The sequence below is a fragment of the Engystomops pustulosus genome, chromosome 4, assembly GCF_040894005.1.
Source record: "Engystomops pustulosus chromosome 4, aEngPut4.maternal, whole genome shotgun sequence".
Lineage (NCBI taxonomy): Eukaryota > Metazoa > Chordata > Amphibia > Anura > Leptodactylidae > Engystomops > Engystomops pustulosus.
Window position 1 is genome coordinate 160,384,502 of NC_092414.1, and position 27,339 is coordinate 160,411,840.

Consider the following 27,339-nt stretch of genomic DNA (forward strand, 5'->3'; position numbering starts at 1 on the left):
GCTTCTATGGCTGCTACCCCTGTATTTGCCCCTGGCTTTATGGCTCCACTGTGTTTGTAGACTACTATATCTTTCTGTGTTTATTTTGCAGATGCTGGTATATATGTTCTATTGTGTCCCTTACAATCTCATCACTCTGTATGGTCTCCTTGTTCCTGGATGCACATGGATGCCAGATTTAACCCTTATAAATGCTGGTGGCTTGGCTCAGGTAATGGGAATATAATATTAATAGAATATAGTGGGGGGATTTATCAAACAAACGCGTATTGCGTGCCAGTGCTTGATGATACCCCCCCCCCACCCTTTGCTTGCACTAGATATATGTACAGGGTCCAGCTTCTGAGTTTATCTAGTGGACAGCCGCATGGCCTGACAATTGTACACCAGGTCCTGCTATAACCAGAGATATAACGCCCATCCGCTCCTAGTTACAATTCCTGTCTGTGTGCCAGTACAAGCCTCTATATATCCTCCCTCATAAATTCTTTCACTCCTCATTTTAGCAGCAATAGATTTTTCTTTCCCTTGCCATGGTCTAGGGAGGCAGGCACGTTACTCACTCCACAATGTGCACCACTGATCTGATGCTTGGATGCCATAACTATCCACGCACCAAGATCACCAGAGCGGGGAATCAGCGAGAACAAGGGCTCTGGCTGGTAGCCATGAGGGTACTGATGACTCCACTTCCTCTCCACCTTGTAGGCACAGTTTTCTCACATTGGTGCATCTCTTCATGCAAGGACTCCCTACATCTATCGCGTTCCTGAGGAGGCAAGACTTTTGGTTTTAATTGCAAATTTACTTTTTGGGATTTGTCCACAAATTTTAGCTCATCGCTGTGTCAACCAGCCAGAATTTTTTCTAAAGATGAAACCTGGGGCCAAATCTAAATGAATGGTAAAAGGACACTGCTGTCATGGACATTTACAGGCTTAGAAGTGTGTGATTTCTATTTCTTCCATTGTCAGGATTCTGCAGAAATCTTCTACCACCCATTATAACTAAGCATTAGAGTTATCACTATCATAACCTTCTAGCAAGATGAAGAGCAGCCACATGCATATAAATGCCTCCTACTCTATGATGAATGTATCTCTTGTGATAGCCATGTGCACGTTTCTGACTCCTCTGTGTACATAGTAGGTTACAGCACTGTTACAGAAGTGATGAGGCGACAATCTTATCTTCAATTATCTTCTCCAGGACTTGTTCATATGCATCTAATACATGTGAATCAGAACACTGCACAGTGCATGGTATACACAGACAAGGTGAACAGACCCTCAAACTCTTTTAGGTAGTACTAGGAACAGCCCCTGCTACAGTACAGACCTATGTTCCTGTACAGGCATTGCACCTCAGCTCCACCACTTTGCTGTTTTGGATTCTGACCACCAGACATTTAACTAAGGATACTACATAAAAAAAGTTATCCTTTTTTTTTTAAGGAAAGTGTAAGTTTTTAAAAATATGCAACAAAAAAAAAACATATTTACCTCTCGAGGCCCCAATCACTGTGCAGAGCTTTGGTCAACATCATGATCCCTTAGAATAAGACAGTCTTTAGTCGCACAACCTGTCAGGTGCACACTACATGCGATGACAACTCTTCTGATTCAGGGAGTGTGACACAGAAACGGGAGGACTCCAGAGAAGGAAATATAATTTTATTACATCACACATTCTGTAAGCTATGATAATCTTTGTAATGTTTAAAGTGAAACTGTCCCCAGGAATGTGATTTTTAGCTGGTGAAAGGTTCCAATAGCCATTGCATACGATGATTTTAAAAATGCCTTTGTCAGCATTCAGAACGCTGCTCCTATTTATAGACCTTTATTTCACATTACCTGGCTCCGTCAGCAGCATGTGCTGAGTATTTGTGTGCCTAAGGGTAGATTTAGATGGCCATCTGTGGTCATCTGTGCACCGCTTTTCTCCATGGAGGGGTCACCTCCTCCTCCCCTCCAGTGGGCGGGTATACGGCTGTGTGTATGTACCCTTAGTCTCAGTCCCCTCACACGTTCTTCCTCGCCTCTACACCAGGGACAGAGGGAGCTGGATGTGTGTGGAGGAGAGGAGACTTGAGACATAGGCACACAGGTTGCTGCAGCCTGAACTCGGGACTCACCACATGCTGCTGCAGGGAGCCAGGTAATGTGAAATAAAGGTTTATAAAGTACTGGCAGTATTCAGAATGCACTAGCAATAAATGACATTCCTGGTGATAGTTTCGCTTTAAAGCGTTATTCCCATCTCAGCTGCTGAGTTGTAGAAACAGCCAAAAAATGGCTGTTGTATCCTGTTTCTGTAAGTTCTTAGAGATTAATTTAAATTAAAGCCTAACTAAAGCTGCAACAAAAATGTGTAAATTAATAGAGCAGATGATAATAGTAAAGTTTGTGATATACTTGTTAAATAAATGTGTTACTGTGTCCATCTTTATTCCTTGCTTTTCACCATGATTTCATCAGTTTGTGTAAATCAGCTTTCTGTCCTGTATCCCCTGACAGCTGAGAGATAAAGGAACCTGATAAAGTATCTAATGACTTAGCTCTGTACAGACAATGCCTGGATAATATAATCTCTTTACAGAGATGAATCATCAAGGGAAATGTGCTCTAGGTATGGAAACGTTAATTGTTAGCCTCTCTGCTCTGTTCATTTCTGAAATAACATTAAAAAATGTTATTAGGTTTAGTTACTCCTTAACCACTTTGTTAACGGAGTGTTTACCCCTCTTCCTTACCAGGCCATTTTTTTGTTTTATCAATGGGCCTATTTAACTGCAAAATATCTATTACATTATTAGACTATGGGTTTATGCAATTAGTATTGAAGGAAAAGAGGTAAAACTTTTCCCCATTATTATGTTATTTAAAAATGGTAAAAAAAACAATTAAAAAGACAATTAAATCGTTTTCCTTTATGATTCACAAAATTTTAGGGCCAAGATGGCCACCACAGGATACTGCAACTCCCATAAGCCCTCAGTTCTCAGTAACCGCTCTTCCCTCTCTTCTCCCAGTGATGATGTAACAGACTGTCCTGCTCTGTTACCATAGTAATGATGTGTACCTTCCATCATTGCACATTGCCCCACAGAGACGGGTCTCACCACAACACTGGCCATACTGGATGCATCACATACTTGTGTACCATGCGACAGCGCTTGATCACCCCCTACATAAGTACGACCTACCATGTGCTGAGTGCCGCCATGTAAATCCATGAAAAAACCATTTCTTCCCTGCAAAATACAATCCTATGTAAAAAAAAAAAAAAAAAAAAACACACTCTCCTCCCTTTCTAACATAGTCCCATGTAAATGCAATCCCCCTCCCTTCCCAGCCTCTTGCATGCAGTCTCATGCAAATGTGTCCCTCAGCATGTCCCTAGCATTTTTCTGCTAAGGGGAGCAAAATTTTAATTATTACAAATTAGCTTATATTTTAATGACCCATTGGAATATTAATTATGCTTATTCCTGGAATACCCCTTTAACATCATTCCTCTAAGCCAGTGATGGCTAACCTATGGCACTGGTGCCAGAGGTGGCACTCAGAGCCCTTTCTGTGGGCACTCGGCCATCACCAGAGATGACTCCAGGTATCTTCCTGCAGTCCCAGACAGACCAGGACTTGCTGTGCACAGAGCTATTTTAAAGTGACAGCAATACCTGGGACTATTTTCTGCTTTATTGGTGTTTGTGCTGGTATCAATGAAAACTGTGACAGAGAAGGAGTATAAATCACAAATTACATTTCTGTGCTGGCACTTTGCGATAAATAAGCGGGTCTTTGTTGTAGTTTGGGCACTCGGCCTCTAAAAGGTTTGCCATCACTGCTCTAAGCAGTATAAAGTCATACAGCGGTAGGAAAGGGTTTTAAGACATTCCTGAAGTTACTTAGACAGCCTGTAACTCCCATAGATATGAATAATAATTACCTAACCACTGATGCTCTTTTTTTGTTTCAGTTTTTTGTTCTCCTTTCAAAATCCATAACTTTTTTATTATTCCGTGTATAGAGATGTTCTTAGTGTCCGTCTTTAAATTTTCATGCAATATACTGTGTAGCAGGAAAAAAATACGTTGAAATTGATGAAAGAATGCTCAACTTTGCCATGGGCAACTAGAACAGCTTTGCTCTCAGACACCTTTGATAAATCTCCCCCATAATGTCTATTTAATATTACACCAGTGACTGTCTCTGTTCTCATAAGACAGACATATAACATGAGACCTATGACAAGCGAGTAACTTTTTTTGCGTCTTTATTACTGAATTATAACAGACCTTCTCCTGCCGGTAACACTTCCGTTGATATAATATGCTTCATACACAATTATTATTGTCTGTAATTAGAACCAACACCAACTTTACAGAAGTTTATCTTTTAATAATCATGTAACATATATTGTAAATTAACTTGTGTGACCTGTTTCCTTCTTCACAATCTTAACCATAACTTCCAACGTATATATCAGGAGTGTTCATTTTGTAAAAACAGCAATACAACGGTATACGAGATGTGTTTCAACTACAAACACTGGAAATGTCAAAGATGCGCTAGAGAGAAACAAATGTAAAGAAAATGTTTTCACAAAAAACTGCAATAAAATAAATAAAATCTATTATCACAATAGCAACATTATTGTTCACAAGGAAATACATTCTGGAATGGCTAATATTAGTATTATAAATCCAGCCTGATAGAACATAATTCTGTCTTCTACTGTAACTCCTACATTGCCGGGGGAAGTATATAATGTCATGACACATACTTTACATAAAGAAAGCCTATTCCATCCATTATGCCTTAAAACAGCATCTCCAAAAAATCTCCTTCTTGGAACTTTTAGCTTATGGAAGGATTGCGGCAGATAAAGAGCAACAACAGAAAAGACTGCTACTATTTGTGCTAGTGATATTACATGAAGCAAACTGAGTGACTGTCAGTGATTCCAATAAGACCCACTATAATATGTTGTAGTATTGTAGATCGGATATAAAACATGGGGCTCCATTGAGTTTATCCATAAACATTAGAATACATTCATGTAGGTCTGACGAGAGTGTTACACCCCTTCCATTATTCTTTATTTGAAGGAATATATATAATAGAAGAAATATATTGTTATGAAGCACTAGAATGTATACATGTACATTGCTGTCTTTCTGAAATATGTTCCTCAATTTTATCTCTTAAATGACATCCACCATCGGTTTACTTATATTAGATGTGTCCTAATAAGATGTTCCTGAGCACTTCCTTTTATTATACCTCTACAAGCTGTGATTGCAGAAATCTAGAGTTATAAAACTTATGCTAACTACCCGGGGTGCTCAGGCTACGTTACCCCCGCCCCTCCCACAAAGAGCACGGAACCGCTAGCGCTAAACGGAGAGTGCATAAATTAAAATACAAGCCTTCTTGAGGCGCTCGGGTAACGTAGCCTGAGCACCCCAGTTTAATAGCAGTACTCTATATTTCGGCAATCACAGCATATAGAGTTATAATAAAAGAAATCCCTCTGGAACTTATTAGGACACATCTAACATAAAAGGAACAAGAGGAAAGGGAATCAAGGCTCCACACAGCGGGAATATGAAAAACCTGCTGTGTGGAGCCTTGATTCCCTTTCCTCTTGTTCCTCTTTTTCGGTCCTTATCTGTTATACTGAGAGGCAGTGTGTGGCTAATCTGCTATAGATCATTAGCTTATGTTCTATTTTCTATAGAGCAATTTTCTCTTTACACGTGTGTACACATCTAACATAAGTACACGAGTGGTAGATGTCCTTTAAGGATTTCCCATAGGAAGAACTGATAATGTACTTATTGTCAATCACTCCCACCTAATATGGAGATAGCTGCATTCATACTGCAGTGCTGTCTTGTTCCTATCCACACACAAACACATGTCTCTATGCAGCGTGCTTCACATAGCTATCATCCATATAACACATCATTTGCAGTAACACATTTATCTGTAAAGGTGATGCATTAGGCTAGCTTCAGCCAATATGGACCATAGGAGTCAATAGCTCTCTGAAAGACTACAATCCATATTGTAATCCTGTAATCATACTTCCAGTATGGGACCATAGCGCCATACATAACTATGAGTCTCTAAGTCCGGGTCCTGCTGCAATATTCAGTCTATAGACTGTATACGCTGGTCTGGAGCCGCCCTAACACTGATACAGGTTCTCTGTAAGACATTACATTGTTTACGGCATTAGTTTATCGGTTGTAAACAAGGTGATGGGGGGGGGGGATTTTTAAATGGCTCTAATATAGCTCTGCTAAGTAGCAGCATATATTTATTGGTTTTCAATGGTTTTCAATGTTTTTGTGAGGCTACATTCATACGTGGTGCAATACAACAGCTGAGAAAAGGAGATTTGCCTAATTAAATTGATGTCAATATGTGCATTAAAACACAATGTTAATGTGATGTTAACACTTTGTTAATGCAAACATGTTGCTAACAATATATGAACAAATGTGTTAACATTGTGTTAATGAATTCATTCTGTAAACACTCATGTTAACAGGTTAATAGGCAATTTTCCTCAGCTGTTGTATTAGGTAAATACAAAACACAATGGGGCAGATTTATCAAGCAGTCTGAAAGTCAGAATATTTCCAGTTGCCCATGGCAACCAATCACAGCTCAGCTTTAATTTCACCAGTGCTCATGAATATTTTAAAGGGGAGCTGTGATTGGTTGCCATGGGCAATTGGAAATATTCTGACTTTCAGACTGCTTGATAAATCTGCCCCAATGTAAATGCTAAGTGTGAACGAAGCCTGAAAGGTTTTCCTAGACCAAATAACCAGGTGTAGTCACTAACTCTATAATGCTCCCATACTGAGCCATATCCTAAGTAACTTTTTTTGCAGACACCCACATGAATCTTTCTTTTATTGTAGTATGTAAAACTACATTTATCATAATGATGTGCAGAAGAAATAGTGTATTTTTGCAGCAACCTAGTGAGCACACAGGGTTGACAATCCAATGGAGATATTTGTTTCATATTTGTTCCAGTTTGCTATACAACCTCAGAATGCTTCTGGATGTCATTAACACAATTACATAAAAAAGTAAACAACAAGCAAGTTACATAGTATCGCATGAATATCAGAACTAAGAAAACATACAATTATTGAAATTCCCTTTATCAGCTTTTGCATTTTTCTCTGGAATATGAGGGCTTTTCTATACAGTTATTGAGAATACTCCTCCTATCAATATGATGATTAAAAGCTGCCATACAACTTGTACTAAGAATGTACAAAGGAGTTTCACTTGGGCATTATTATAGCATCTTACATACTTGTATATAGTTGTAAAGAAGAAAGATACATTGATCCACCCATTATTCTCCGGTAAAGGATATACAGGCCTTGAATTAGAAGGCAGAATGATTAAAGAAGTTTTCCAGAAACAGAATGTTAATGGGTGATCTGGGTATTTATCAATGTGGTCTACATTTGTTGCTGTATTATAATTAACTTTTTCCCCATTTAGAAATAACACATTGACATCTGTGGAAACATAATGTTAGCTTGTTTAAAGGGCAACATCATGCAACAGAATAATGGAAAAGAAAAATGCTGCCCCTTGCAGGAGAAACACTTCTGATGCCAGCAAAGACAACAAACAGGAACGTGATATAATGCATACAAACTGACAAATTCTTGGTGGCAATAATTAAATGTATTCGAGCCATATCAAATCCAAGAATACTAAACTGCGAAATATGGACCTCTTCTCACAGTATGCTGCACTTAGTTAAGTCTGCAAAAAAGAAAAATCAGCATGTTAGTTTAAGTCAATTACAACAGAAACACTCCCTATCTGTACAGTATATAGATCTCTCTTTATCAGTAATATAGTGACAAGGCTCTGCCTTAAAGGGGTATTCTCATTTGGGCAGTTTGATTAATCTGCCATATATACACATTTCTTCAATTAGATGTTATTAAAATTTCTTTTTACATGTGTGAAGATAATTTCTCATAAATGTAGTCCTTTGGTCCCTTAGAAACAAGACTGTGTCCTTAGATACGACCATCTTTGAATTCTATGGGGGACATTTATCAGGGCTTGTACAACAACATTTTATTTTACATATAAGTCTGGAAATAACTGCACTTCCTCGTGAACTGCCAGGAATTACAATTATTTCACCACCTCCACTCCAAATGGAGTCAGCAGTGATGCAGCAAAGGCAGCCACGCTCCTGCTACAGCATGATTTTTAGGCTACAGCAGGCAGGCAGCTGTCAATGTGAAGTCACCGTCAACCTCTGTATACCAAGAGAGGCGAGCAGTGGCTTGTGGGACTGAGGCTAAATGGGTGCACCAGAGGAGGTGAGTATCAGCTCTTTATTAGTTTTTATCCCCAAAGCAATGTCTAGTTTTTTAATTCCAGAAATCCATACGTTTGTCACATGATTTTGCTTTTTTTTTGTTTGATGAATAAATACGGATACTGGTAAATAAAATTTCCTAATAAAATGCATAAAATTCAAAGAGAATGTACTTTCTTTTTATTCATGACTGTTTAACATTTATCATGTCTTAATGGTCAAGTGGGGGGTTACTGTTTTTCTTCCTTAGTCAAGTAATTTTTTGGGAAAAAGAAAGCAACTAGCTATCACCCAGGAGAGCAAACATTGCTTCTTGTGTGCCATCTATCAGAGTTAAATGGTATAACATTAGTTATATTGTATGAGCCAAGTAAACACATTTAAGGGCCAGTGATATGGTTGTGATATTATTGCTTAATAATTACTTTAGATATTAATAATTATGATGAAACATTTAGGAACCAGAGAGCGACCTACTGTATACAAGTGTACAAGTGCCAGTGTATACAATAACAAGCAAAGCATCAGGTACAGCTACTACATAAAATACTGTAAATTGATGTCAATTTTTATTGGCGAATTTGCAAATAAGATACTTGCTGCATAGACTATGGGAACATGTAATGCACATATTAATATATTTAAAGAAGTTGGTATTTTCTTGCTTTCATGTGCTAAAAAATGTGATTAATTTTATTCAGCTTGAGGGTGATGCCACACATGGATTTTCAAACCCATTTTTGGTCCGTGTTTTTAAGCAGTCCGTCCAAAAACGCATACGTTTTTGACCAGTTTTAATTAAGATAATTGGTAAAACCTGACAAAACGCCATGTGTGGCATCACCCTTAGTATGTTAAATTCTAATAATCAAGCAATCAGCTTTTCAGTGAATTTTCCTCCTATATGTAGACTCTGGTGCAGGAATTTCAGTGTGTAAAAGTTATTTTGTTTTCTAAAATGCTGACAAGAAAATGTATTATTTAGCAATGCATTACAGGATGTATTATAGTTCTTGCAGTACATGTGTGCAAATCACATAGTAAATGACTGTATGCTCACCTGTGTGCCACTAAGATCTATCATTTCTCTTTAGCATCTGTGCATTTTTTACGGCCCCCACCTCTTGCATATACATTCTGCAAGAAAATCACAGAAGACCTTGTATAAAAACCTTTTGTCCAAGATGGCAATGTGTACTATTCATATTGGATATAGTATGAGGCTGATCCTGCCTCACAGTCATACACGGCCAAGAACGATCTTACATACACTAGAACAACTGCTGTAGACACCTGAAAGGCTGAGTTTGGCTCACACATTAAAGGGAACCTGTCACCAGGCACCCTTTTTGAGCCTCCTTAATGTCCCCATGGAAAAACCCTCCTCCTCCCAGACACCTCATGCAAGTACATCTCCACTGTATCTGCAAGAGGAGGAAGCAGAGGTGGGACAAGGAGTGACTGGGAGGAGGAGGGTTGTTTTTTCAAACTCACAGATGAGCATTTGAGGAGGGAGTTAGGGAGAGAGGGACTCAGGGGCTGAACATGCCCCTGAGACACAGGAAACAAGCCGGTAGGGAGGCAAGTAAATGTTAATATAAGTTATTGCTTTAACGCCAAGGCCCTTTTGCATTTTTGCGTTTCCATTTTTTAATCCCAACCTTTAAAAATACATAACTTTTTTATTTTTTCAGGTAAAGAGCTGTATCCGGGCTTGTTTTCTGCATAATAAGTTACACTTAATAGTAATTGTATTTAAAATTCCATGCCATGTACAGGGAAGCAGGAAAAAAATTACAAATGCAGTGAAATTGGTGAAAAAACGCAACTGCGCCATTTTCTTGTGGGCTTGGATTTTATGGCTTTCACTGTGCTCCCCAAATGACATGTCTACTTCATTCTTTGGGTTGGTGCGATCATGGGGATACCAAATTTGTATAGGTTTTATGTTTTCATTCATTTACAAAAATTAAAACCTCCTGTACAAAAAAAAAAGTATTTATTTCGCCATTTTTGGCGCTAATAACCTTTTCATATTCTGGTGTGTGTGGTTTAATTTTTTTCAACTTTTGATGACGTTTTCAATGCTACCAGAAGACTTTACGGGCTGTACTGTGGTATTTTCGACTTTGGGCGCTATTTTCCGTTACGCGGTTAAGCGCTGTGAAAAAACGTTATTATATTTTGATAGATCGGACATTTTGGAATGCAGCAATACCTAACATGTTTATGATTTTTACTGTTTATTTATGTGACATCTAGGGAAAGTTTTTTTTTTAAAATATAATTTTTTTAACTTTTTTTTAATTTTTTACAATTTCTTAGACCCCTAGGGCAGTGATGGCGAACCTTTTAGAGACCAAGTGCCCAAACTACAACCAAGGCCCACTAATTTATCGCAAAGTGCCAATACAGAAATGTAATTAGTAACTTATACTCCCTTCTCTGTCACAGCTTTCATTCATATCAGCACCCTGAGGACACCAATAAAGCAGAAAATAGAAGAAATTTGGATGATCATTGTAGCTTCCCTCCAGGCTCCCATCAACAGGAAAAATTGTCCGGGCCAGAGCAGGAGCTCTAATGGTAATCCAGATCTGTCCACACCTTCCCACTCCTGCAGTAGTCCCAGGCAGCCCTGTCATTTTAAAATAGCACTAAGAACAGCAAGTACCGGGCTGTCTGGGACTGCAGGAAGATACCTGCACCTGTGCCATGACAGCTTCGGGTCTTCAGCAGACCCTAGGCTGTCTGGTTTCTGCCAGTGGCTCATTGTAATGAATACTGTGTAAAAATGCCATATACTGCAATACAGTTGTATTGCAGTATATGGTAGGATCTGCAGTAAAATTAGTACATAGTAAAAAAAAAGTTTAAAAAAATAATAATTTAAAAACCTAAAAGTTCTAATCATCCCCCTTTCCCTGAAACTGATATAAACATAATAAACAGTAAAAATCACAAACACGGTGGGTATCGCCGCATCCCAAAATCCCAAAAATCCCAAAAATATAAAAACGGTTATTGCCGGCGGTAAACCACAAAATGGAAAATAGCCCCCAAATATCTGAAACGCCCCTTTTACATCGTTTTACATCACATAAAAAATGTAATAAAAAGTGATCAAATTGTTGCACAGTCCTCAAAATGGTAGAATCGAAAACGTCAGCTCATTTATCAAACAATGACACCTTACTCTGTACACCAAAGTATGAAAAAGTTATCATTGTCAGAAAAGTTATCATCGTCAGAAGGTATTTGTTGAATTTTTGAAAATGTATTTAAACACAATAAAACCTATATAAATTTGGTATCACCGTGATTTCACCGAACCAAATAAAGCAGATGTGTTATTTGGAGCACACAGTGAAAGTCATAAAAAGTGAGCCAAAAAGAAAGTGACGCAAATGCATTTTTTTTTGCCAAATTCACATTTGGAATTTTTTTCCAGCTTCCTAGTACACGGCAAGGAATAATAAATAACATCGCTGAAAAGCCAAATTTGTTGCACAGAAAATAAGCCCTCACACTGCTCTGTACATGGGGAAATGAAAAATAATGTTTTTTTTAAGGTGGAGAGTGAGAAATGAGTAAAAAACCCAGCATCCTTAAGGGGTTAAAATACTTTTTTGTAGTTTAATATATCTTATAAACTGTAAGCAGATGTGACAGATCTTGTAAGAAAAGTTTAATGGACAGCCCTATTTGTCTGCCTTTGAAATAATTTTACCTTGAATCACATAACATAGTTATTAGATCCCATCTGATTTATTATTCGTTTATGGGTGGAGGCTGTTTAAAAAGTTTTGATGTGCTGGTATCTGGCTCCCCAGAGATTTTCCCATATGTTCCCTGACTCTTCAGCTCTCTATTTTAGGGGTTGTGGTCAGGTGGGTTTCCTTATCCAGAACTGGTGGACCTGTATGAAACTGCATAATTTTTGGATACAGGTATATTCAGCAATCTATAATATTACAGATGTCACTATGGGAGGCTCTCCTGGGGTGATGGATACCTGGGTTCTCAAAACTCATCAATCGCTGGATCTATTTATGTTTTCTAGCAGCTAAGATAGCAATAGTGCGCTCATGGGAGAAACCTTCCATCAGTGACCTGGAAAAACCTAGGATCTCCTGGATAATAATTACCAGAAAAACTGGAGGCCAGTCTGCCAGTATTATTGGTTGATTACACTGTATGTTTTTCTTCTGTATGCAATTCTGGAGTATTGATGTCTCAGTATACTTATTAGCCTACCTTTTCTGCCTTTGGATTTGTGAAATTCAACATAATCCTTTATTAATGTATCCCCTTACTTATACTTTATTCATCTGTTTGTTTATAAAAATTTTAATAAAAACTTTTAGAATTAAAAAATGGTAACAGTGACATTTACCTACTGGACCTCACATGCACCTTCTCTTTTTCCTTTTTCTTTGAAAAACTAAGGGAAGTAATATGTCAACAAAACAACTATGATACAAAATAATGAATATGTTTTAGTGAAGACACAATACTCTATCCCTATATCTTTAAAATGAGAACAAAGATCCACTCTGTTTAAAATAAAAACCATCACTTATGGAGGGGTAAAAATGTCTCTATTTGCTGAAATTATGGCAATTAATTCAGTTTAGGCAAGAATTAACAGCAATACCTTTGGTATTTTTTTTTGTTATATTCTCTTGTATTCTCTTATATTCTCTTGCCAAAATGCCAGTTTCAGAGAAATAGGTCTAGAAACGTTTTGCATTTATCCCTTACCCACAGACATCCACTGAATTAAAAAAGGTATCTACAACTGTACAAAACAGTAACACTGAAAAGACAAGATAGCTGTGAATCCTTACGTTGTTTCTTGTACTTTAAAGGGGTATTCCCAAAAATTCTTAATAAGACTCAGAATGGCAAGATAACATATTCTGTAATGTGATGTCATTAACAAAAATACAGCATTTAACAGATATAATTCTAACCTTTCTCTATCAGTCGTGATGCTGTGTAATCTAGTTGTCCCTGGATACGACCATAAACTCAGTCCAGACTATAGTGGTGCAGGTCTTCCTGTGTCGGATTCCCACACATGAACATGAATCTCCTGTAATGGACTATGCTCTATGTGTTCCTTCCCCCTTACTATTCCCTACAGATATGCACTTTTCTACTGCACTGCCATTCATCCCTGTGCCAAGTGCAATACTGTAATACATACACTAGACTATATTTCCCTGGACTGGACTCTAGATCAGTGATTGTGATGAGTGTCAAAACTACAGCAAAAACTGATTTATTTATTGCAAAGTACCATCACAGAAATTTAAGCAGTAATTTATTGATAACTGTTCTGCCAAAACTATCAATTGTATCGTCCTACTGAGGACACCAATAGATGAAGGAAGGGGGGGAAATTTGGATTATCATTGTAGCTATAAAGTTTCTGCTGTACAGGAAGACTTGTGGGGCCAGTAAGAGGACCTCCAAAGATAATCTGTCCGCTTTAAAATAACTCTGAGAGCAGCATATCTTGATTTGCCTGAAACTGCAGGAAGATTATTTGAGTCCCATTTGGTGAACTCTGTCACTGGCTTGTGTTATAGGTTCTCCTCCACTGCTCTAGATAAAAACTGTATACATTTTCTCCTATCCACAAGACTGGGGCTAATGTCAGTTCGCTGGGTGGTAGCCACACTGGTTCACTTGTCAATGGAGTAACCGCAGCTTGGCCTGATCCTATTTCCTTTTGTCTAACAGCAGTAAATGAGACAGTGGTCACAAATGTTCCTAAAATTAATGTTAGCAAACTGTGGAGATTTCCAAAAACAAATGTGTATACTATTAGGCTACATTCCAACGCCGTGTACTCACCCGTGTCCGGATCCTGGGTGAGCACAGGGACGGGTAAAGAAGGGAGGGGGAATGAGGGCTCCTCTACCCTCCCCTTTGAAACACTATTGGCACAAATATAGGACATGCCCTATATCTTGCGCCGTGGCCACTCATCTCGGTGCGGTGAGATACCATGTACTCACTTCACCGTGACTGATTTACACAGGCCTCAATAGTGTGAATGTGGCTGAGGGTATGCATTTTGATTGTATACTGGAAATATTAAATAATCAATATATTAAAATATTAATAAAAAATAAAAATGTAATAATAATAATAAGTATTTATGCGTTCCTGAAATGCATGACTTTTCAATTATTCCAATTAATGGTATATAATTCCTAGCAAAAAAAAAAAAAACCTTTTAGTCTAAAAAGTGTAGCCAGTCACTTCTGTGTGCTTACACTGCAAAATTTGTCTGAAATCATTGCTGGTATTTGCTTTAATATGCTGTATACATATGCACTCATACCCCTGCACTGCTTTTCTGCACTTCTGATGCATTTCTTGTGTCATTATCTGCATCACCAGCCTCTGACCCACTCTTATTTTCGTCATCTTTGCTGTCTTTTTCTCCTTCGTCTCCTGAAGATTTCCGGGAAAGCTTAGATGGTTTCTAAAATGAAATACACAAAGTGTTAACTAATTATTTCAGTGTACTTAATATACATATACTGTATAATATACATATACTGTATGTCCACAGCTACACTGCAGCCTCCACACTGATCTTTGGTCATAAATGTCATTATTAATAGAAATTTCATGCTTCTAAAGTTTAGAAGGGAATCTGTCACCAGATTTTACCCCATTACATTACCAGCATCCTCATGTAGGGTTTGAAATGTCTTTTCTAGGATTAACTTTTTATGTGAGAAGAGCCACATTTGCCTGAGATGAGTCACTTTAAGAGGCTGCAGGGGGGACATAACTTCTGATACCACTTCTTCAGTTCTTTAGTACCTAGAAACATGCTTTTGGTATATCTGTTTAGGCAGTAATAGACATAACTATCAAAAACAGAATAATAGTAAAATACTGATATTGATTTACAGGTTCCTACTAAATTATCTTCAGACTCTTCAGAAATTGTATGTTTTTTTTTCATTTGGGCACATGGTGGGAGAAGCCACAACATGCATTTGTCCACTTTCTACAATTGCCATGGACTTGTTTCTAACAATATAGTTGTACAATGAAGCAACAAAACCGAGTCCCTACACGGTTCAGGTGTTTGTAACCCAAAAACCACAGAGACAAGGAGCTATGTGCCTGCTGCAACACCAGCCCTCACTAAAAATTAGATAAATTGAAACATCACTACATTAAGGCACATAACCTTTGAAGTATATGACTTCTTCCTCTTGGAGCCGGCTTTTTCATTCTTTCTTTTGCCTTTTCCATCCTCTTCCACCTGATCCCCCTCTTCTTCGCTGCTACCATCTGCAGCATTTCCTCCTTCACCTTCAGTTTCTGAAGAGCTCTGCTGTTGAATTGCCTAGACAATGAAAACATGAGATTATCTGTTCCCAGTCACAATTCTGCTTCATACTGAAGCGTTTTTTTTACAAGCAAAGAGATGGACAGACTTACTATCTAAGGCTTCATGCAAATGATTACTTAGTGCATTATGCAGGCCGCAAATAGGGGGACAGGATTCCCTGACTGCGGTTCGGTTGAACATCAGCAGAGAGGCAGGAATGGGACCTGCACTCCAAATCCGGTCATGTGCATAAGGCCTAAGATGCATCAGAATTGTGGAGCAATTTGCATAAATAGTAACAATAGTACAAGTTTCACTACAATTATTATCTGTGTTAGACAGAGGGGTAGGACTCAGTTTATGTTGGAGAGTAGGCCAACTAATAAATTGCACAACCTGAACTAGAAAGTCGAAATATGTGTCAAATTTATCATCTAACACAGATATATAGATCTGGTGCATTATAAGACTATTTAGCTTTAATGGAAGACACTAAACTAGTAGAAGAGAATTTCCCATCAAAGGCTACCTGTATGCAAGTGTATGGAGATTTAAAGGCTATGCATGTACCACTGGGAATTTTGGAAAGGTCATTTGTAAATAAGTTGGTTAAGGAAAACCATGTATCACTGCTACCTTTACATCAAATACAACTTCAAGAAGCCTAGTGACACAATGTGGGATAACAGCTAAACCAGTATATCTATTTGATAAGGAACAGACTCCCAACTGTGGACAGCACTGTTTTGATGTTAGGTAACTGATTTGGCTAGATGAAAGGGTGTAGACACAAATTAAGGAAGAAACTAACTCCTTAAGGAGAATTCGCCATGAAATCCCACCTCTGAAGCCATGTGAAGACTTAAAGGTCAAACATGCGACACTAGGTAATCTGGGAAGGAAATATGCAAATACAATTTCTAAGGTGGGAATAAGGAAAACTTTGTCTCAGTGACTAGTTAATAATCCTGGGAAATGTAGATATCAGTTCTTGAATCTGTGGTAGACCTCCTGCCGAGAGTGTTCCCACCTGCACCTATTTAATGTCAAATCACAGCTTTCTAGGGCTTTCTAGAACCTCTTCCACAGTTAAATGACTGTTCTCCATTGTAAAGTCAGTATTGTTTTCTGTAGTTCATGGTGCTCACCTTCAGGTGCATCTGTAAAAACAAAAATAAGTATTATTTACCAACGTTACTTGTTTTTACTCCTATGTTATAACGTTGTAATATATACCATATATACTCAAGTATAGAAAAAAATACATCCATGCGCTCTGCCCGCGTACACTTTGTCACGTCATTGGTGGCAAACACAGCCGCATCATGTGCACTGCGCAGGCAGAATGTACGTAAGCGTCTCTACCAGCTCTATTACACATGAAATGAGAAACAAGAGGAGCAAGAGGGTGCGCCAAGGTAAGTACCAGGTACATTTATTTTTATATATAACAAGGGGCTGGTGTAGGGCATTTCATTACTTGTGGAGGCTACTGGGCATTTCATTACTTGTGGAGGCTACGGGGCATTTCATTACTTGTGGAGGCTACGGGGCATTTCATTACTTGTGGAGGCTACGGGGCATTTCATTACTTGTGGAGGCTACGGGGCATTTCATTACTTGTGGAGGCTACGGGGCATTTCATTACTTGTGGAGGCTACGGGGCATTTCATTACTTGTGGAGGCTACGGGGCATTTCATTACTTGTGGAGGCTACTGGGCATTTCATTACTTGTGAAGGCTACGGGGCATTTTATTACTTGTGGAGGCTACGGGGCATTTCATTACTTGTGGAGGCTACTGGGCATTTCCTCACTTGTGGAGGCTACGGGGCATTTCATTACTTGTGGAGGCTACTGGGCATTTCATTACTTGTGGAGGCTACTGGGCATTTCATTACTTGTGAAGGCTACTGGGCATTTCATTACTTGTGGAGGCTACAGGGCATTTCATTACTTGTGGAGGCTACTGGGCATTTCATTACTTGTGGAGGCTACTGGGCATTTCATTACTTGTGGAGGCTACTGGGCATTTCATTACTTGTGGAGGCTACGGGGCATTTCATTACTTGTGGAGGCTACTGGGCATTTCATTACTTGTGGAGGCTACTGGGCATTTCATTACTTGTGAAGGCTACGGGGCATTTCATTACTTGTGGAGGCTACAGGGCATTTCATTACTTGTGGAGGCTACGGGGCATTTCCTCACTTGTGGAGGCTACGGGGCATTTCATTACTTGTGGAGGCTACTGGGCATTTCATCACTTGTGAAGGCTACGGGGCATTTCATTACTTGTGAAGGCTACAGGGCATTTCATTACTTGTGGAGGCTACTGGGCATTTCATTACTTGTGAAGGCTACTGGGCATTTCATTACTTGTGAAGGCTACTGGGCATTTCATTACTTGTGAAGGCTACTGGGCATTTCATCACTTGTGGAGGCTACGGGGCATTTCATCACTTGTGGAGGCTACGGGGCATTTCATTAATGGGGGAGCGTGTATGGACTTGCCGTAGGCAAACGGTTAAATCTACTGGTGAGCACCAGCACTATTCTATATATTCAGCATTTCTTTGTATTCCTATAGTTATACAAGTAGATTATGTAACATATGCTCTAGCTTATTTTTGTATACTTCCAATGCATTGGGTGACTAAAATGGGCTGCAGATAACTGACAGGGTCACCCGGACTATAGAAAGCTACTATTGAAATAAATTTATGTCAGCTATGTTTTAGAAAGTGACATAAATATATATATTTGGCTGTACAGTAGTGGGACCCAAGAGCTAACTTTACTTTCCTCGATTTTGTAATTGATCCTATAACCTCTGATCTTTTCCCCATACAGTGTATCTCCATGTCTTTAGGTTGTGCTGCACTATTCATAGAATGCTCTCCCTACATTACTGTCTGCGTCCCGTATAGCTGTACAGGATGTGTGGATGTAGGTTTAAACTGAGCGCAGAAGAATGGTTCTAGGTGGTACGAAGCCCAAGATAGAAGTTTATGATGTGACCCTGCTGGCCTCTCAGTTTGATTTATCTCTGCAGAGTCTTTCGCAAGGCAAGTCATCTGAACGGTGGAATCAAGATGGACAACATTGTTATTAGAAGTATTTTTATCCAGCATGGGCCACTGATGAGTTGGGTGTATTTTTAGATTTCCATTAGGCAGGATTAGTTAATCTACAGCATTGTCTAAACTTTATTTAGGTACAAGCATTATATTTTTCCCTTCCACAATAGATGTTACACAAAGATCTCAGCAGTCTTTATACATGCTATTTTGCTATAAATGCCTGCGTACCTGGTATCCGGTAAATTTAACTCCAGGGTTGTTTTCAATTTCCCACAATCCTTCATTAAATCCTTTCCGTTTGTTTGACTTTCCAAACTTGTCCTTAAATTCCTTGTAAGGGAACAGATCTTTTGGACCCAAAAATGCACTAAAATAAGAAAAACATAAGATGTTATATCTAATGTCTTTACAAAATATTTAACAATACTCTCTTTTATCATTTCTATATTTTTTTGAGTGTGCTGTTTCTGGAAAAAGAACTACAAAGGGTTGTTCCACTAATGACACTTATCTCCACCCGTTACCCAAAAATTTTATAGACTTCCTATTATGCCTGTGCTATTAGCTGAAACACACAGAACCTCCCATATGAATGTCCGATACCTGGAGGCCCTGCTAGCAAGAGCTTATTTACTAATTACTTGTAATTTGAAAATTAACACAGTCACAGTGACTGGATCTATGACACAATTTGAATATTAAATCCTGCGCTCAATCCTGAACTATTCAGGATTTAATATTCAAATTGTGTCATAGATCCAGTCACTGTGACTGTGTTAATTTTCTCATATTTACTATCCATGGCCTACTTCCTTCTAAAATCAACTTTAAAAATTATGCTGATGAGCCTGAGGGATCTAAAGGCTATATCCAGGCTGTGTTCAGGCTGTTACACTGTGCTGGAACTTCATCGGTGAGATTATGTCAGGAAGAGCAGAGGGAGGGGGAAGTGCTGAGGATGCACATCTTATACTCCTATCCTTCTGGTGCTCCTGTTCACCCATGGTGCAGTATGTACCATGACTAAGGACCAGAATGCATAGCGTCCGAAACGCGTAGGTCTGATTACCGCTTTTTAACAGCTCCACTTGTTTTTTCTTTTCTATGCTACTGCCCTATGCAGCGTTTTATCCCTGTTAAATAAAGCTTTTTGAATATTTTTATACTTACCTACAACGAGTGCCGGCTACCTCTATTTTTTCTTTGCAGTATGTAACTGCTGGGGCTCTGTTTTTTACAGAGGCAGACACTGCCATCCCAACCACTGCCGAATGAGAACGGAAGTGCCAGAGGAGGTGAGTATAAGTTTCTTCTTTATTTATAGCCCCCGTCCCGTCATATATATAGTTTTTATTTAAATCCTGGACAACCTGGAATTATCACTAAAATGATAGATCATTGAGAAACATAGTTCCCTACATAATGCTAGCGTTAACTGAGAGGAGAATTGGGAGCTCGTAGACTCCCTTTATTTAATTTCAGAGGAATAAGAAAAAAACACCTACGTTTCATGGGTACCAAAGAAGAAGATTGGAAATTTGTTTGCAGGTGGTTTCACAGCTCCTTCCGGCAGTTCATCAATCTGTAAACATTGATAAGCTTTTATTTCATTTTTTATTTCCATGTATATATTGCATAAGAAAACAAAGTAGTAAAACAAATAAAGCTACAACCCTCAAGGTAACAGTAGTTCTGAGAGGCTCAGGTGCAATGGCTAGTTTGTGGGGTATCAGTAGGGATAAGGTGAGAAGCAGAAAGAATAAATCAATGGGAACTATTCAGGAAAATATACGGTGACAATGTCACTATTGAATTGGCGAGAAAATGAAGGTTTTTGTGTATTAAAGTGAGTGTATTCCAGTGTGCATTTGGTCACAATGGAAGCTGTTTTCCATGTGTTGGTCTCTTGGAAGACCTGGTACAGGACTTTAACCCCTTAAGGACGGAGGGTTTTTCGGCTCATTTCTCGCTCTCCAACTTCAAAAATCCATAACTTTTTCATTTTTCTGTGTACAGACCTGTGTGAGGGCTTATTTTGTGCGTAACAAATTTTACTTTCCCGTAATGTTATTTATTTTAACATGCCGTGTAATGCGAAGCTGAAAAAAAATTCCAAATGTGGAAAAATTGAAAAAAAAAACCCACGTGCGTCACGTTCTTGTGGGCTCAGTTTTTACGACTTTCACTCTTCGCTCCAAATAACACACCTACTTTATTCTTTGGTTCGGTGCGATCGCGGTGATACCAAATTTATATAGGTTTTATTGTGTTTTAATACATTTTCAAAAATTAAACGAATGTGTACAAAAAAGAAAAAAAAATTTTGCCATCTTCTGTCGCTAATAACTTTTTCATACTTTGGCGCACGGAGATGTGTGAGGGGTCATTTTTTGCGAAATGAGGCGACGTTTTCATTGCTACCATTTTGAGGTCTGTGCGACATTTTGATCATTTTTTATTTCATTTTTTATGTTATGTAAAAAGGTGTAAAAGTCGCATTTCGGACATTTGGGCGCCATTTCCCGCCTCGGAGGTCACCGCCGCCCGTAACCGTTTTTATATTTTGATAGATCGGGCATTTTGGGACGCGGCGATACCTAATATGTTTGTGATTTTTACTGTTTATTATGTTTTATATCCGTTCTAGGGAAAGGGGGGTGATTTGAACTTTTAATATTTTATTAATTTTTTTTATTTTTTAAACTTTTTTTTTTTCACTATCTTTTAGACCATCTAGGGTACATTAACCCTAGATGGTCAGATCGCTGCTACCATATACTGCAATACTTCTGTATTGCAATATATGGCATTTTTGCAGCACATTCATTACAATGAGCCACTGGCTCATTGTAACGAATCTGCAGCTGCCATATAGCCTCGTGTCAAAAGAAGACACGAGGCTACCATGGCAACCGATCGCCGCCCCCCGATGACGTTCGGGGGTGTGGCGATCGAAAAAAACATGGCGGCGCCCGCGCGCCGCCGTCTTTTAAATGCCGCCGGCGACTTTGCCTGCGGCAACGGGGGGGTTGCTAGCACCGACCGCGGTTATTAGCGATGGGGGTTTTATGCATTATGCAATGCATAAAGGTGTGCAATCCCTTAAAGAAGGGTGTGGAGCAGTCAGAAGGGTCTCTCTACCTGGAGACACAGAAGCAGGACTGCGTGAGAGCCACACGTGAGTGACACAGGGTTACTGAACCTATTTTTTCATGCTAGCCCTCCAGTGGCTAGTGAGGGTCGACAAATGTATAGTTGGAGCCGGACAGGCAAGGATTTAATTTGATATTTTGTTTGATACTGGTGTTTTTCTGGAATAAATGCACAGTTTCAACTTTAATCCTGCTGTCCATGAGAGCTTTGTCATTGCTGCCCCACGTTTGAGCTGATACATAAAGATTTTGAAAGCGCATTAGACTCGAAGAGGTAGGTTATAAACAAGCAGCATGCATTTCATGTTGCGGCACCTGAAGCTTTTTTTTCTTTATATGTTCAGTGACGTCATTGAAAGATTCTCCTAATGTACATGTCAAACATATCCATAGATTACAATGGTCCCAACATATACAAAAATTATGACATTCTACTTTCAACGTAACTGGCTTCATTGGATGAAAGCGCCTATAGGCCTCTATCCCTTGGTATAATGATCAAGGGTAACAACAAAGTAGTATCCGTTTTCTTATAATAGATTTTACATTTGGTCACGTTTCCAACCTTAACCGGTTAAGGACCCTTTCCTGTTTTTTCATTTCTATTTTTCACTTCCCACCTTTTTTACACATAAAGAGCTGTGTGATGGCTTGTTTTCTGCATAACAAATTGCACTTCATAGTAATGGTATTGAATATCCCATGCCATGTCCTTGGAAGCGGGAAAAAAATTCCAAATGTAATGGAAAAACGCATTTGCACCGTTTTCTTGTGGGCTTGGATATTACGGCTTTCACTGTGCGCCCCAAATTACATGTCTTCTTTATTCTTTCGGTCGGTGCGATCACGGGGATACCAAATTTACATAGGTTTTATAATGTTTTCATACATTTACAAAAATTAAAACCTCCTGATTTTGCCATCTTCTGGCGCTAATAACTTTTTTATACTTTGTTGTACGGAGCTGTATGTGATGTCATTTTTTGCAACATTTGATAATATTTTCAATGATATCATTTTTAGGACTGTGTGAGCTTTTGATCACTTTTTATAGATTTTTTTTATATTTTTCAAAATGGCAAAAAAGTGCCATTTTCGACTTTGGGCGCAATTTTCCATTACGGGGTTAAACGCAGTGAAAAACGGTTAGTATATTTTAATAGGTCATTTTCAGAGGCGGCGATACCTAATGTGTTTATGATTTGTACTGTTTATTTATATTTATATCAGTTCTAGGGAAAGGGGGGTGATTTGAATTTTTAACCCTAGGATTTTCCTTCTCATTTATTACAATGTGCTAAAACGAAGCAGCCTCGGTCTTCGGAAGACCCGAGGCTGTCATGGCGACAGATCGACGCTCCCCGATGACGCCATGGGGAGCGACGATCCAAGGCAAGATGGTGGCACCCATGCCATCTTTTTGAAGCTGGCATCGATCGCGGGTGCAATATGCAGCAAAGACTTACCGGCTATGGAGAGGGCTCAGCCCGTGCAGCGGGACCCACCCAATCGTAAACCAGTTAAAGAGAACCACCACACCAACCCCCCCCCCCCCCCCCAAGCCTGGACGTGCTTTTGGCATATTTCTAGGTTACATCATCATTAAAAAAATCACATTTTAAAAAAAGTTTAAAAATTGGAGAATTTGTACGAGCAGAGCATATTTATGTATGCATTGCATACATAGATGTAATGTAAATTGCTTAATTTCTCCAATAAAGTTGTTTAAAAAAAAAAAATCATTTTATTCTTTTGTAGGAAGCAGTCAGACAGTCATGTAAGCCCCGCCTCCTGCAGTCTAGCTGCTCTGCCCCCTCCATGTATCTGGCCCAGTCCTGCCTCATAGATCTCCAGATACCATAAAAGGCTGGGAATTCAAATCCATGAAGTGGCAGAGCAGCCTGACTGCAGGAGGCGGGCTTATATGATTACAGGGTGTGTGGTTATATGCCATCAGGAGGTGGAGTTATATAACTGCAGGAGGCGGGCTTATATGATTACAGGGTGTGTCGAGGCGGGGTTATATGACTGCAGGAGGTGGGTTATATAACGGCAGCAGGGTTACATGACTGCAGGAGTGGGGTAACATAACTGCAGGAGGCGGGGTTACATGACTACAGGAAAGGGGTTACCTGACTGTGTGACTGTTTCCTACAAAAGAATAAAATATGATTTTTCACTTATGCTGCAACCTATGAATATGCTAAAAACACCTACATACATATTACATAAGGAGGTACTGTTTGTAGGCTTGGATGTAGGCTTGAAGCTATATACAGGCAGTTATGTACAAAATAGGGTCCGGAGGTTTGTTCTTAAGTTGAATTTGTATGTAAGTCGAAACTATATATTTTATAATTGTAGATCCAGGCAATTATACAATTGTAGATCCAGTGACAATTGGAGTTTAAACATTTTTTGCTGTAATGGGACCAAGGATTATCAATAAAGCTTCATTACAGACACCTAACAGCTGATTATTGCAATCTGGGACTATAGTAAAGCATTCAGAAAGCTTCACCAGAGGTCAGAGGGGTCTGTCTGTAACTATGGGTTGTCTGTAAGTCGGGTGTCCTTAAGTATGGACCGCCTGTATTCTACACATGTAGGAAGTATTTTATATTTACGCAAACAACAAAAATTAAACCTTTTACTCAACTCTCATATCATCATATATTGCCAAATATTGCGGTATCTTATTGTCAATGGATAATGTATCTGCCAGTTTTGTTTTTAATTATTGGCAATTTATGAACAGGCATATTTTTTTAGAAAACTTATTGTAAATAAAATTTTATGGGTCAGTAAAATACTAGCTGTGTACAGTATGAGCTTTGACCTATAAAGATTAGCATATGCCTACAGGCTTTGAGAAAGAAAAGTAAAGCTTTGATCAAGGGAGTTGACCAGTTTTCTAATAAAATAAATTACTTCTTCTTTATTCCTATACTTTGCATCTCAGAGTCATATTCTGATTTTGTATAAAGGGGCTCGGAGGTCCCATTATAAAGTGTCAGTGCATACATAGTAAGCGCACGGTAAGGCTAACCCCACACAGGCGTAGTCTCACAGTATTTTCAAAATTTATTTTAATGATTTATTAATTGTATGTGTATTTATTTTTATCACACACTACTAAAAGGAAGCAACATATATATCATGTCCGGTCTCATAGACTCTATAATAAATGGAAACCACAACACATGCGAAATCTGACATGGATCATCGTATGCAGATGTGCACTTACAGTAGCCTTATCTTTTATCTTCTAGCGAAAACTAAAGTTTCAGATGTGCTACATTATGGTGCGTTGTAGGTCAGCCTCTCAGTTATCGCTATAGATCAAACTGTTATGAATGCTCAGTAGCAGTGTGACACGACATATTTTTCTATACTTATGGGCAATAAGAAAAGAATTCAGTGGAGAGAGTTACAGCATAATCAATGGCAATCTTGGATGAAAAGTTTATACTATTTAGGACAGGGGTGTCATAATTTGGCCTGCAGTGTAATTACTTTTGACTAGCTAGAAAATACCAAATGTCTACTAGCACTGGCCAACAGCTCATACTCTATATATACTCGAGTTAAGAAAAAAAATAAAGTCAAAACTTTCTGGTATATCCACCAAGCACCCCCCCCCCCCCGCAGGTGTTCTCTTGTTCCGTCGGCAGCAAAAGGTCCATGTTCAGCGGCCGCACAGCTATGACGTCATCCGCCACTGACATCATAGTGTGGGCCGCGTGCAAGGACTCGGACCTGTTGCTGACCTGGAGCTGAAGCAAGAAGAGGACCTGCCGACAGTGTCAGAAAGGTGAGTACTTTTTTTTTTGTGCTGCGCAAACTGGGGGCTGGCTAGCTATATCCTACACGGGCTGGCTATATAATACACGGGGGCTGGCTGGCAATTTACTTCCATGGGGCTGGTATTATACTACACAGGGCTGGGTATAAACTGAAGGTGATTGGCAAGCTATATACTAAAGTGGATTGGCTATATACTAATGGGGGCTGGCAGGTTATATACTGAAAGGGGCTAGCTATATAATAAAGGGGGCTATATACTTCAGGGGAATGGCTGGCTATATACTACAAGGGGGCTGCATGGCAATTTACTACAGGGGGATGGCTATATACTACACGGCCACTACCAAAAAGAATATACCGTATATACTCGAGTATAAGCCGACCCAAGTATAAGCTGAGGCCCCTAATTTTACCACAAAAACCTGTTAAAACCTATATATTTTTTTACTCGAGTATAAGCCGAGTTTGGGTTTTCAGCACATTTTTTTGTGCTGAAAAACTAGGCTTATACTCGAGTATATAAGGTAATGAGTAATATCAATAGTATTAAAAGATACAAACTTTATTGGGTAAGCTTAAAAATAGAGCATTAAACAGACATGGATGGTTTCATAGCAGAAATATATAGGTGCCGGGCAGGGAGCACATCAAATAGACATATGATACATAAATGTTGTAAAGTGCCAAGCCTAAAGTGCAATACATCACTAATATACCAAAAGTAATAGTAATAAAGCGCACAAACAATATAGAATACCAGAGTATACCTGAAATCAGAGAATAGTGAGGCACATTGGAGAAAGCACTGCCCAGCACCTACCCGACACGTGTTTTGTTCCCTACTGGACTTTGTCAAGGGAAAAGTCCTGTAGCGAATGAAACACGTGTATATATTCCTGCTATGAAACCATTCATGTCTGTTTATTGGGTACACTTAAAAATAGAGCATTACAGTTTAATACTATTGATATTACTCATTATATTCTTTTTGGTAGTGTCTCTCATCTACGTAAATTAGTTCTATATTGATTGGTGCCCTATCGTATTTTCGCATTTGCTACTACATTTTTTGTCTACTGTTGGTCCATTTTTCTTAATTTGATATATAATATATATATATATATATATATATATATATATATATATATATATATATATATCATTACGCGGGGCTGGCATTATACTACACAGGGCTGGCTCTATACTTAAGGGGATTGGCTATATACTAAAGGGGATCATCTCTCGCCTTTTGCAGCTGGCAATGAGATGACCACGTCACAGGCAGAAACTCTCAACGAAGGGGTGAATAATTAGTAGACTACGGAGCCATAAGCTATTAGAAGCAAAATGAAGAATGGATCCTGTTTTAGGAGGCACACATCAGCATGTGCATGTACTTGGATTAGAAGCACTGCATCAATGTCGTAGATTTCCTTTAACCCCTAGGGGACACAGCCTATTTTGGCCTTAAGGACGCGGCCCCATTCTTCAAATCTGCCCTGTGTCACTATAAGTGGTTATAGTTTTGGAACGCTATGAG

At 38.9% G+C, this 27,339-nt stretch overlaps 2 protein-coding genes across 4 annotated transcripts in view; one reads left to right on the top strand and one right to left on the bottom strand.

The window, feature by feature from the left end:
* Positions 1-2,447, top strand: part of TM6SF1 (transmembrane 6 superfamily member 1) — a 28,383-nt gene extending 25,936 nt beyond the window's left edge. For both annotated transcript variants that reach the window (XM_072148332.1, XM_072148330.1), the window contains exons 10-11: positions 92-211; positions 709-2,447. In XM_072148332.1, coding sequence (XP_072004433.1) covers positions 92-211; positions 709-900 — 312 coding nt within the window. In that variant the 3' untranslated portion in view covers positions 901-2,447. The remainder of the gene's footprint in view (positions 1-91; positions 212-708) is intronic.
* A 1,817-nt stretch (positions 2,448-4,264) lies between these two features.
* Positions 4,265-27,339, bottom strand: part of HDGFL3 (HDGF like 3) — a 28,958-nt gene continuing 5,883 nt past the window's right edge. Inside the window, exons 2-9 of one of the 2 annotated variants that reach the window (XR_011855007.1) lie at positions 20,346-20,422; positions 19,069-19,207; positions 16,909-16,920; positions 15,617-15,775; positions 14,750-14,893; positions 9,452-9,528; positions 7,772-7,817; positions 4,265-4,576 (exon numbers count right to left, since the gene is read on the bottom strand). Coding sequence is in view for 1 of the 2 variants with exons in the window: in XM_072148333.1 (XP_072004434.1) it covers positions 9,472-9,528; positions 14,750-14,893; positions 15,617-15,775; positions 16,909-16,920; positions 19,069-19,207; positions 20,346-20,422 (588 nt within the window). In the remaining variant the exon portion in view is untranslated. Of the gene's footprint in view, positions 7,818-9,451; positions 9,529-14,749; positions 14,894-15,616; positions 15,776-16,908; positions 16,921-19,068; positions 19,208-20,345; positions 20,423-27,339 lie in introns of both variants that reach the window. The other variant, XM_072148333.1, reaches the window with a different exon arrangement.